We start from the raw sequence: 12603 nt of genomic DNA on the forward strand, positions 1-12603 counted from the left end.
GAGGGTGTTGGGTACTTGAGGCCGGAAGGGTACAGAAGGAGCAGCAAGCAGCCATGAAGCTAATCGCCCAAAGCTCCAGGGACCCTCATTTTCAGGGCTCTGACTTCATCATTTTGCATTCATCTTTTTGTATTTTTTTCCTTCAGGAGATCCACCTCAAATTGTGTGTTTCAGGGGCTCCACCTTACCTGGTTCTGCCAAAGGGGGAGGCAAATCAGGGGTACACTAGGACATGGAGCAGGCAGCCCAGGCCAGCCAGGGCGGTGAGGCCCTGAGGAGACCCTTGGGGCAGCAGGGAGAGGAGGAGGGATGAAATGATAGGGGCGGAGAGCAGGTCGGCTCAACTAAGAAATTCAGCTCTGTCCTGAGGGTGATGGGGTCCTATTTGAAGGTTCTGAGCGGGACCTCAGAGTAGAGTAGCTAGGCTACCCCCGAGTTAGAAGGTTTTTGAATGGAGAGCTCTCCCAAAGTGACTCCCAGACCCAGGCAGAGGGACACCAGCCATGGTTCCTGGGGTTGGCAGAGGCTGCCCTGGCACTCCAGCCATGCTGTTCCCCACCGGCGAAGAGTCCCTGGACCAGAAGGATGTGCCCGCCTGATGCCCACCCCAGCCCCTCCTCCAGAACACACCCCTTGGGGAACTGGGACCTAACTCCAGGATCTGTGTAGGCCTTGCCCCAGCTCCAGGATCCAGAGGGTGGATGATGGTGTGTGCATGGCTAGGCCCAAAGACGGCTATTTTGGGGGTGTGGAGTGGGAGTTGGAGGGTGTCTGATGGAGATGGCAGGCAGCGGAAGCTGCTGCAGGTGTCTGATGGAGATGGCAGGCAGCGGAAGCTGCTGCAGGGTAGGGGAGGACACTGCCTCGGTGGTCTCTTTTCATTGCCTTCATTCCCTCTGCAGAGATATATGAGCACCTGCCTTGTGCTGTGTGTTGGGCTCCCCAGGCCAGACCTAGCTGGTTTCGGGGGCCAGATGTGCTGGGAAGGCTGGGTGGAGCTGGAAGGAGGTGCCAGGAATGGGAAACCTGGGTGGAGCTGGCGGCTGCACACAGGCATGGGTGTGTTTGAGGAGCCAGGCTGAGAATACCAGGCCAGATGGGGAGACAATGTATGTCTGGTATAGTGACATGTGGGGGAGGGAAGGGCAAAGGAGAGGACTAAGACCCAGATGTCAGCTTGAGGAGTCCTCAGTTCCTGTTTCTTGGCTCGGGAGTAGGTTATGTGGCTTAAGAGTCCAAAGCTGGGGCAGAGATGCAAGGGGAGAGGCCACTGTTGGGCCTGGGGAGCCTTATCCGGGGGTTGGGGACAGATGGTGGCCTCTGTCTGGCAATCTGGTCTCTGGGACATGGGGAAGATCTCCTGTTCTTTCCAGAATAAGATTCCCACCATGTCTGCAGCCCCAGGAGGCAGCAGGAGGCTCCCCAAAGGCGGGGAGGAGGCGCTTGTCTGGCCCAGACTGGTAATTAGACCCTTCAATTGCAATTACTTTTGCAATTAGCTCAGCTGGTAATTGGAACTGGAGGTGGTAATTTCTGTCCTTCATGGGAGCTCCCTCTGAACTGAGCTTTGCTCGTCTGTCCAGGGTGCAGGGTAATGCTCTGGGGAATGCTGGGCTCTTGGGTGGGGGTAACATGCACACAGCTAAGAGCTTGGCTCAGGGTGAATGAAGCATTGGGTTCTGCCGACCCCTGGTGTGAGAATTCTGGCCACAGCAAGTGTGTGCTTGGTGCTCTGCCCTTGAATGTGGGCTGGCCTAGTGACTTGCTTCTTCTAACCAGTAGAGTATGACAAAGGTAAGGGGTGTCACTTCCACAATAGATTACAAAAGATTGTGTCTTCTGGTTTGCTGACAGACTCTCTTTCCTGCCTCAGGCTTGCACGCTTTGAGGGAGTCAGCCACCACATAGGGGAGGCCCATGCAGGAAGGAACTGAATGCTGCCAACAACCAGTGAGTGAGCCTGACAGCCAATCCTTCCATAGTTGAGCCTTCAGATGAGACCATAGTCCTTGGGCTGATGCACTTTGATCACAACCTCTTGAGAGACTGTGAAACAGAAAACTCAGCTAAGCAGATCCCCGATTTCTGACCCTAGAAACTATGAGATAATAAATGTGGGTTGTTTTAAGCTGACAATTTTTGGTCTAAGTTGTTATTCAGCAATAGGTAACTAGTCCATGGACAAACTATTAAACTACATATATTCTGTCCTTCGACCTTGACAAAGTATATTTTAAAACTACATGAAAGGTCAAGTTTAAATCTGGAATCTTTGGTCTCCTTGGAGTTCTGCACCACAGCATGGTGGGAAGGGGAGAGAGAGCTGGAGTGTGGCATGAGGCCATCCCCCTCTCTTCACACACTGGCTCCATCTCATACACCCCAGGTCTCATACATGCCCAATAGTTAAAACTCCATATACCAACCCCTCCCCACCAACAAATAGGCACCTCTGGATCCAGCCATGCTCAGGCCATTGGCACGGTCTGCCTCACATGGTTGGATCTAAGGAAAAGGTTCCTCCAGGCTCTAGAATTGGATGTTAGCACTGTTTGGCCAAGGAAATCCAGGATCTCAAATGTGGTTTAGAAAGGACCGTTGAGCTCCCATTGTGCACATCCTGTGAGGTACAGCTGGAGGTCCAGGGAAGGACTGTCTAAAGCAGCAGGGGTCCTTCTTGCCTGAACCTGGGGGTGGTCCTGGGAAGGCTCCTTGTTCCAGCCTTCTCAGACAAGAGTGAGGTACCCCCAGGGATATGCCAGTACAAATGCAACCCTGGAGAGACAGGAAGGGATGGGGAGGTTAAGTAATACCAGTTCAGGGTTTGTTGGGGCCCACTCTGTGCCAAGCACTTGCCAGGCCCAGGCCACCAAGGATTTGAAGGACACAGCCTCTGCCTTCCCAGTTAGTAGGGGGAGGACATACCTCAAAACGGACTCAGTCTTTCTCCCCAAGCATACAGGTTCTTGAAAACCAATACACAGGAGAGATCTGGTTCCACAAGCCTTCATTCAATCAGAATGGGTTGAGTGCCTTTTACGTGCCAGGAGCTGGGTATTAAGCAGGAAGAAATTTATTAGCACAGGGGTTATTAGGAAGCACATAGATCCTTGGCAGAATCAGGTGCCCTCTGAAGCTTGTTCTGCCCATCCGCCTGCTGCCCTGCTGCCGGAGCTCACCACTTTCCTCATGGAGCGTATTTTTAAATTGAAGGTGCTGGCTGCCTTTGATCAGGAAATCCTAAGTCACGTGTCTGCACCCGAAGGGCAAAGAAGGCTGGCAAATGCAGATGTTTGCATTCTACGTTAGGCAGGAGGAATTCACAACTCACAATAGAGGAACCCCTGAACAAGTGGGAGGGTGCTCACAGGTCTGGGCAGCCATGATTGACAGCTGCCCGCATTGCAACGAGAATCTGGAATGACAAGTCACACAGGAGCAAACTGGCAGCTTACCAATGCACCACAGCAAAGCATTTATGCTTCCTTCCACTAACACGCCGCTTGTCTTGGAGACCACTTGCTTGAGGAAGAAGAATGGATCTGATCTTGCCACATAAAGGATTTTCAATCCCTTTCCGGTTTTTTGCAAGTCACATCCTATTTCAATTTCGGGTAAATATTTAAACAGCCCCACGAATGAATGCTCACTTTGGCTATTGTTGCAATTTATTAACCTCCAGCTCAGGACTCCCTCCCCCTTCTCACTGGGCTGTCACTCTCCCCCTATCTAGCTTTTGCCTGCATATTGCTAAAAGAAAAAAAGAAAAGGTTGATTCCAGAATATAAAAATAAAAAAAAAAAAGACTGCAGAATCAAAACCAATCAGTGTTTATATTTAAACATATTCTGCAAGCAGTAATATTATGCCAGCTGGTGAACTGCAGTTGAATTCAACACTAATAGAGTCATTTAAGGTGGGGTCTGAAAACATTCTAATACACTGATAAGATATGGAGTAAATCCTCCCAGATTAGCATATCTGTACAGGAAGGACCTTCATCAAACATCCAACTACAGGATTTTTTTAAAAACTTGGAACCTTAATTCTCTTCTTTTGGTGGCATGTAAAACAGTTATTTACTTTAAAATTGTGGGGCTTTTAAAGCAAATATTTACTAGGTATCAAGTAGATTCTGGGCACTTTGATATAGTATCTCATTCAACCTTGATCTGATCCTTACACAATGGTCACTCCCATTTTACAGATGGGGAAACCAAGGTACAAATGAATGAAGAACAGGCCCTAAAGTTTCCTTAGAACTTGAACTGGAACTAGAATGCAGATCTTAGGGTTCTGAGGTCAAGAGAGGAGTGAGGGTCCTTCTCAGTAAAGGTCTCGAAATCTTGAGATCCATATTTGCTTTCTCCTCTTATTGTGTGTCAAAATATAACCTGACTTTGTCAACAATGATATGGCGGGGCCTGATCCCAATTTCAGAGAAGTGAAGACAGGAGCCTGATCCCACACTGGGGCTGTAAGAGTGATTTTGATCTGGTTTAGAGTTTCTCGTGCTTAAAACAGGTAGTAATGCTATTGTATAACCTCACTCGCTGTCCTTGGTGGGTCAAAATTGATACTTCTAGACTATCAAAATCAAAATTAGGATAGTTAAAAAGATCCTTTGGACCTGGAGCTATGAATATCTGTTGAGAACTCTTCTTTGCCCCTAGGGGTTACCATGGATACAAACTGGTGAATTGATTACCCAAAAGACAGCTCGAAACCAGAACATTCTTAGTATTTCTTACTGTCATGTCCTCACAGCCTGTGGCCAGGAGTCGATGAAACCAAAGTGGTTGGATTGCTGTTCTCACCAGGGAGTAGAAGAAGACTTCTATTAGCATGCTTTCCCATGAAGTTTGGTGGATTGTGCAGAAGAGGAGATGGATCTCTTGGTGTCCAGATCAATAGCTGACTTGGATTGAGGCCCTGGGCCACCACAGTGGTCCTAAAGCATGACAAGGGACCACAGAGGCACACTGTGTTGGTGAGATACGGCAGGGGTTTTTCCCACACTCTCCCACCAGATCCTAGGGAACCCACATGTATCTGGGCTTCTGTAGAGGTGACTGCATCTCAGAAGTAGGGCAGGTGGGAAAGGCTGCCAGTCCAAAAGAATGTCCCCACGCACATAACTGTTTTTATTTCCATTTCGTGCTTGGTGAAACTGACACACAGAGTATGCCTTCCACTTTGTCTTGAGGGATTCCCAACATCAGAAACTGTGACCACTGAGAATATACCATATTAAAAATAGTTTGTATAGAACCATGAGTTGAGCTAAAGCTATGGTTGACAAGCCATACCTGGTAGACATCTAAAATGTATTTTGTAGCTTTTTACCTGAGCACTATTCATTTTTTTAAGTTTATTTTGGGAGTTTTGACTTCCTTTTTTTCAGTTCCCAAAGCTCTCTGTAGGTCTCAGAACAGCATGTGTTTCTAAGGTCTAATGGATAGAATAACCCTGCCAGCAGGGGGCACCCCTACCCAGTGCGTTGGTTAGAAAACCAAGATTTCGTCAAAGCATAATTTTCAAAAGATTAAAAACACAACTCGTGCAAATGTATAGTCAACATGTAACAGAGTTTAATTTAACCCATTCCTGGGGAGAGGGGGGAACAAGCAAGATGGTAAAGTTGGCTCAAAGAAGTATCTGAGAGGCAATTCTATATCTGGAAAGAAAGAACCTCAAAATAAGACTGCCAAGATATCAAACTTGTCAGTGTCCTACAGCACAATAAACTATAACCTTTGGTATTATCTCTTCTACTGGAGAGAAATCACTTGCATTTCTAGTGGGCCACAGGAAAATCATTTCCAATTATCAGTCTTGTACAAATTAACATGTGACTGCAGAGTCTGGTCCCTGATCAATAATAGCCAGCAAAGGGACCTTCCCCTAAAGAATCATATAATACCAGTCGGGCCTGCTAGCCACGCTCCCATATGACACTCAGAGGACACACCATCACATTGAGCCCTATTTTCATGCTTTGCATAAATTTTCTTAAGAATAGAAAAGAGGTTTTCTGGGGCAAGTCCTTGCTGTGGTCAGGGCTGGATATAGATGCATGGGTACCTGGGCAGGTAAATCGTTTGGCATCCCCTCCAGATCTATGTCTGTCAGTCTCTGTTCTATACTTGCTCAGTAGAACCAAGGGAAAAATGATTTTTCTGTAACAAAAACCAGATACAGAAAGAAAATCACTTATTCACGTCTATGGTCCCAGTGAGTCAGTTCTGAAAACACTTAGCAAAACATTTCCCATTTTTTGGTGGTTATTATTCCTTCCTTAGGTTACCTTTGGGAGTATCCAAATCAAATAACTAGTGGGAAGCATAGTAAAGAGTTTTAATTTTAGATAATAGTTTTTTTTTTTTATTGGTAAGCAGCAGGAATGACTGGGTTTTGGAATTTGGGCAGGTGTCACCGTGGATGCCAAGCTTGCTCTGACTGCACGTGTACATGCAAAATGTATGGAATAGGCAAGCCCATATGGACTGAAAAGAGATTGGTGGTTGTCCAGGGGCAGGGGAGTGACCACCAATGAAGTCTTTTTGCGGGGGATGATAAAAATGTTCTGGATTCAGACAGTGGTGATGGATGGCTACACAACTTAGTGGATATACAGAAAGTGTTGAATTATGTACTTTGGCCACTGTGAGTGAATACAGTCTTTCACACCACCTAGGTGACTTGGGCAGGCTGGCTTCCTCCCTGGGGACCCAAAGGAGGAAGGTAAGATGTGGTAGAGCTCATGGAAAGCCTGGGGTGAGCCCAAGGAAAGCTCTGGAAATTTCTTCTAGATAAATGTCCTGTCCTGCACTCATTAGAGGTAGGGCATCTCTAGGGGGAATATTCTAAATTCTAGGGCTCAGAAGAAGCCAAACATGATAGAAAAGACAAGTGGGATGGTGGTGATGTTGGGAGCCAGGCCTCCCATCCCCCAGGGTCACTGGTGGGAGTTTGGATGATCCGTGTCTCTCTGAAGGGCTATTGGGCAACACGTATACTCCATTCCCAGAATAACGCTTGTAGGTATGTTAAACACACATGCACATCCCCCGCCCCCATACCACCACTAGCAGCAGCAGGACCACCACCACCACCACCACCACCACAAAACCCCACTTGCATATATGCACAAGGCAGTGTTGTCAGATGATCAGCATAGTATTGTTAGACAGCTAAAAATTAGAAATGAATCAAATGTTTATGGCTAGGGGTGCACCACAGAACACCCTCTGGTGGTTAGCAATAATGAAGGAGCACTTTATGGGCGAATGTGGTTGAAACTTGAAGACACACTGCTGAGCTCAGCTCCCAAGGTGGAGCATACCGTTCATGCTAAAGCAAACAAAACGGAACCAAACACCATGCAGCAAATTGGGCAACAGTGGATGCATCAGGGAGAATTGCTAGGGGGAAGGATGGGGAAGGGTGGCCAGAGGGATTCTGGATTTCTCAGTAATGTTACAATTTTGAAGACAAGCGGGTCTGGGTTGGAGCCTCAGCTGTGTCACTTGCTTGGATTTTTACCTGCTCACCTTGTGTCCCTCTTCAGGCCCCAGCTGGTGGGGATGTGAATCTCTGTCTGGCAGGGCTGCCTGGTGGAAGAAATGAGCTGGTGTCTGTGGAGGGGCTGACATAATGTCTGGGCACAAGAAGGGGCTCATAAATGTCAGTTGAAAGCAAATGATGAGGTCATCTGGGAGCCACACAGAGTCTGCAGGTCCCTCTGGGATGCTGTTTCCTTGGGAATCCTGCCAGGATCACTGGGCACACGAGGGCCCTGGTAATGCCCCAGCAGTGAGGGCTGTGGTCCAGCCGGGCTTGCACAGTGGCATCTCAGGGCGTGCGAAGCATGCTGTGCTGTGTAACCATGAGCGAGGAGGTTGGGGGTGTGGCACTGACACCTGCAATGATCTCCCCAATAACAAATTGTGAGCCCTTTAGAGCTACCAGCTGGGTGAAAGGGAGCTTCTCCCAGTCACTCTTCAGGCTGGTAATGACCATGGAAGGCTCCTGACTTGTCCCTGGAGGGCTTGGAGTTCTGGGAGGTGTGTGTCCGTAGCTATTATTTCTTGCTTGAGTGGCCTGGAAAGAGCTCCCTCAGATGGACAACGAAGATGGTAAATTCTCCCTCAAAGCTCTAGCTGGAGACTGGCTACGTAGCCGAGATGGGATTCCAAATGGATTCCCACAGTCTCAGCTAGTGAGCACTCCTTCCCACCCAGCACGCTTCTAACCTGCGTTTAAGCACAGCCCAGCCCACGTGCCCCAGGAACGCAGTCCTTCAGAAGGTCATGGCTGCCGCTGCCACATCCTCCCCACGCTCGGCTCTCTGCGGAGCTTGGTCATCCCAGCACTGGCCCTGGTGTCCCATTCTTCCCATGATTCCCTGGTAACTTTAGGGTCAAGCCAGTCTCTCTGGAGGGTGGGGGAGGTCTGTTCCTTTGGGTTCCCAGCATGGAGTCCATGGCCTGCAGGAGAGCCTGTGGCAGATCCTTATAAAGTGCTACAGTCCACCCCATTGGCAGTGGGGCTGCTCCCTCAACTGAAGTCTGAATGAGCTTTCCTTAACACAGACATCATCATTTTAGCCCCTCTTGATGAAGACCCTTCCAAGCCATGCCATTACTCCTGCTCCCTGCACAGCTGCCTCGGGGCCCTGCACTTACTCCCTGAGTCAGCCCTTCCAGATTCCCTGGTCTCCTTTCCCTCCCGCCCCCTCCTCCACCCCTTTGCCTAGTTAGCAATAATGGTTTTGCTTCTCTCCAGCTCCCTATTGGTGGAATCTAAGCTGGTTGGAATAGGATTCAGGAAATTGTGATTCCCAGGCTTCCAGCCCTGGCTGGCTGCCTATACAGTGTCCCACTATTCATCACACCCACTACTATAGTTCGGGGGACACTTCCTTGTCATTTCCTTCCATCTACACAGAACTGCTTAACACCATCTATTGGCTCAATCTGCTACTCTCATCGTTCCCAAGTCTCCCTTAGCACAGCTGGGTCTTTTCTCCCCTGAAAAAAACCCACATTACAACCTATTTTGAGCCAATCGGCTCTGTGAGTTTTGGCTGAGCTGACTTGTAATCTCTTCTCCGCCTCTCGTGGACGTTCATCAAAGGCCTTCACTGCAAGTCCCCAGGTTTAGGATTCCACAGCCTCCTCCAACCTCTTCCCCTCCCTCCCTGGGGACACTGCTTACTACTGTCCTCAAACGGTGACCTTGGCTCTGGTCAGCTCCCCCTCTCGTTTTCCAAACCCTGTTATAGGTGCCTTTGGGATTCACTCCTGGCACACCCTCTATGAACTTCTTCTTGACCTTGTGGTCTCTCACTTGCTCCTCAACCACCTACTCTATTGCAGACTTTCTCAACTGACATGTTTTCCATTTTAAAGATCTCTTTTTCTCCTACTTCACAAAGGCATCTCTGAAGCTGACAATTTCAGAAATATTCCCTTCTATAAACCCTTATCGAGTGCCTACCATGTACCTGGCTCACCGGCCAAGCAGGACGAAGGCCTGATCCTTCTGACTGGCCGGTCCTTCGTTGCCAGTGTGGTGTTTTACGATAAAACCCCGTTCCCTGAGAACTCTTTTACTTTTGAAGGTAGCTTTCAAGTTGGCCTTTACCTCAGTATTTTATCATAACTCTTTTTCTAAATCAAGACATACCGTATGATGAAGTTTGGGGAGTATTCCTCACCAGGAAGTGAAAAAAATAAAACCACAAGGCAGCATCTGTTTCGATAGCTTTATTGGAACACGATGGTAACACAGAACATGGATTTGGGGACCGACCCACTGCAGACGCTCCCTCTCTAGACAGCATGTGCCCCACTTCTGCAGCCAGCAGAGGCTCTAGGAAGCCTCCAGAAGGGTGGGGGCAGCTAAAAAACAGACCTCCGACAGTGGCAGGTGGTGTGTGGGCACAATGGGTTGGAGCCCTGATCAGCTGAGACTGTGATCAGCCAGACCAGCCTTATGCCTGCAAGTACTTTGTAGTGACTGAGAGACCCACCTGCCTCAGACTCCCAAGAACACTTGAGGAGGGGATTCTGGGGCTTCCAGAAGGAATCCAGCCAAGAAGTTGAGCATCTCAGAGGGACCCTGGGGCAAATCATGCCTTCAAGTATACTGGCAGATACACTGCTTAAAGCCCCTGCTGTGTGCCAAACACTCTTCCAGGGGCTAGATATACAAAGGACAAAAGAAATAGGCAGGGCCCATGACCTCCTGAGTGGGGAAGATGGACAGAGAACCACACAGATGACTGTAAATTATGAACAATCAATGGCTTCTGAGGACAGGTCTGGGGTGTGTGGGGGAGGCTTGACCTAATAGGGTCGGGGGTCAAGGAAGACTTCCTCAAGAAGTGATATTTCAGCTGAGATCTCATGGTCAAAAGGGTGGGAAGAGCATTCTACGTCATGGAAACAGCTTTGTGCACGGCCTAGTAGCTGCAAAGAGCAATAAAATAAACAAACAAAAGGGAGAAGCCAGTAAGGTTGGGGTGAAGCGACAGAGGGGACTGTGGCAGGAGGAGGCTGGAGGGACATGTCAGGGCTGACCATGCAGGGCTGGTGGGCCATGAGAAAGATGGTGTCTGGAGTGTGCGACGTGACCATGTTAGTGTTTTGCACAGCCTGCTGTGGCTGTGGGGTGGGGAGGCCAGCGGGGAAGGTGGAGAGCTGTCAGGAAGCTGTCTCAACCGTCCTGACCAAGGGATGGCAGTGGGACCAAGTGGGGGCAGTGCAGGTGCAGAGGATCAAGCAGAAGGTGGGCACACATAGAGCTAGGGCTCCAGAAAACTGAGCATGAGGAGCTAGAAAGGGAGGTGCCAAGGCTGACGTCCTTGGCCAGAGGCTCGGGCTCTAAAGCCAGTGAGTGACTTCTATCTGAGACATGGAACTGGCGGAGGAGATGGTGCAGGGAAAAATCAAGAGTGGGGCTGTAAAGCTTTCAGAGGAAGCCTGGGCTCCAGGCACACATCTGTGAATAATGCCCTCACAGGGAAGTCTCCTGGTAACTTCAGTGAAGAGGGTGCAGACGAGGCCAGAGAGGGAGAGAAATCGCAGTGGGAAGAGGAGGCCCTTGGGACAGGCACAGCAGACAGCTGAGGAGAGGACAGTGAGTCGAAAGAGGGCTGAGAAGGCATAGGTGTGCAGGGAGGGGGGCACCACGAGGAGGTCTTGGAACCAAGGAAGGAGTGGACTCAGGGAGGGGTGGTGGTTAGCAGTGAGGGTCCACGCACACCCTCATTTCTTCAGGCTGTCATCACTCCCACCTCCTTGGGTCTCATCAACAACCCTGTAAATAGGGGATCTTACCCCCTTGGACAGAGGAGTCAAGAGATGCTGAGAAAGATCTCTACTGATGCACCCAAGGTCACACATCCAGCAGAGGATCAACCTCCCCCACCCCTCCAACCCCCAAGGCCATCTCTCCCTCCAGGTCTCTGGAGCACTGGTCACCCTGGACCTGCCCCGAATGTTTGAGTGTTTGCTCCACTCCATACCTCTTCTTGTTGATGAAAAGCACCAGAGAGGGTTAGTACTGCAGCATGAAGGGATCCCCTAGGCTCCGGGTCTGAGCCTTGCTAAGAGGAGGGTAGGCTGAGTCAAGGAAATACCTTGATCTCGCTCCTGAGAAGCAGTGCAAGGTCATGTCAAGAGCATGGGCTTGAAACTGGGCTTTTTACCCATGCTCCTACTCGTTCATTCACTGCACAACTATTTTTCGAGTGCCTCCTATGAGCCTGGCACCCGTACTAGCTGAGTGTCCTGAGGCAGGCCCCGGTCTTCTTTGAGCCTCAGTTTCTACCTCTGTAAAGTAGGTTGGCGATTCTTACCACATGTAATAAGAGTTACGTGAACTCATGTGGATGAGGTACCAGCACACAGAAGGTGCTCACTAAAGGCTAATTTCTTTCCTTTCCTTTCTCTCCCCTTCCCTCTCTGTTCCTTTCCTTTATCCTACAGGACCCATGAGGGAGTGAGAGACTAACTCTTTATGGCCAACGCCTGCTGTTGTGTTCAGAGGGCCCGAGCATTCCCACAGGTACAAATCCACGCACACACCTGTGCACACCCCTCCAATGTCCAGCCATCCCTGCTCATGACTCAGGGCGAGCACCAATGTGAGCTCTGAACCCATGGGATTCAGCGGACCCAGACCCAGGAGAGTTCTGAGCATCTGCTGGGAATGCTGGGCACAGGACAGGCTGCTCCATGCTAAACCCAAGGACCCCAGCACCCCACTGTATGCTTTGGGACTCCCTAGACTTGGGCTAGGGTGCATCTTCAGTGGCTCAGGGGGCTTCTGGGTCCATAATGGCTCCAGGCGTCAAATCTTGGTGACCAGAAGCAGTATCTTCTGTGTCCTGGGCCGGGTCTAGACAGCCTTGGAGGGCAGAGTCCTCACCGCTTTCTGGGGTGGTGTCCTCAGTGGCTCCTCGGACAGTGGCTCGCCTGGCTGCTCCTCTGAGAGGCCTCTCACGTGTCTCTGGAGGACCCTAAGCCCCCACAGACTCTTGCAGCAGCTTAGAAGGTTACTGGAGCACACAGTGCAGGATAGCGCTGGCTTCCT

The 12603-nt window shown here is 49.8% G+C and overlaps 1 protein-coding gene and 1 long non-coding RNA gene across 3 annotated transcripts in view; one reads left to right on the forward strand and one right to left on the reverse strand.

The window, feature by feature from the left end:
- The window catches only part of LOC115294791, a 58858-nt gene that overhangs the window by 45507 nt on the left and 748 nt on the right, over nucleotides 1–12603 (forward strand). Inside the window, exon 2 of the long non-coding RNA XR_003910137.1 lies at nucleotides 11997–12075. This is a non-coding gene — a long non-coding RNA (uncharacterized LOC115294791). The remainder of the gene's footprint in view (nucleotides 1–11996; nucleotides 12076–12603) is intronic.
- Nucleotides 1–12603, reverse strand: part of HRH2 (histamine receptor H2) — a 77817-nt gene that overhangs the window by 13855 nt on the left and 51359 nt on the right. Inside the window, exon 3 of one of the 2 annotated variants that reach the window (XM_029942826.1) lies at nucleotides 9756–12601. The exons of the other annotated variant lie outside the window; for it this stretch is intronic. Coding sequence (XP_029798686.1) covers nucleotides 12409–12601 — 193 coding nt within the window. The 3' untranslated portion in view covers nucleotides 9756–12408. Of the gene's footprint in view, nucleotides 1–9755; nucleotides 12602–12603 lie in introns of those variants that run through there. 2 annotated transcript variants of the gene reach the window in all.

The sequence above is a fragment of the Suricata suricatta genome, chromosome 6 (assembly GCF_006229205.1).
Source record: "Suricata suricatta isolate VVHF042 chromosome 6, meerkat_22Aug2017_6uvM2_HiC, whole genome shotgun sequence".
Taxonomy (NCBI): Eukaryota; Metazoa; Chordata; class Mammalia; order Carnivora; family Herpestidae; genus Suricata; species Suricata suricatta.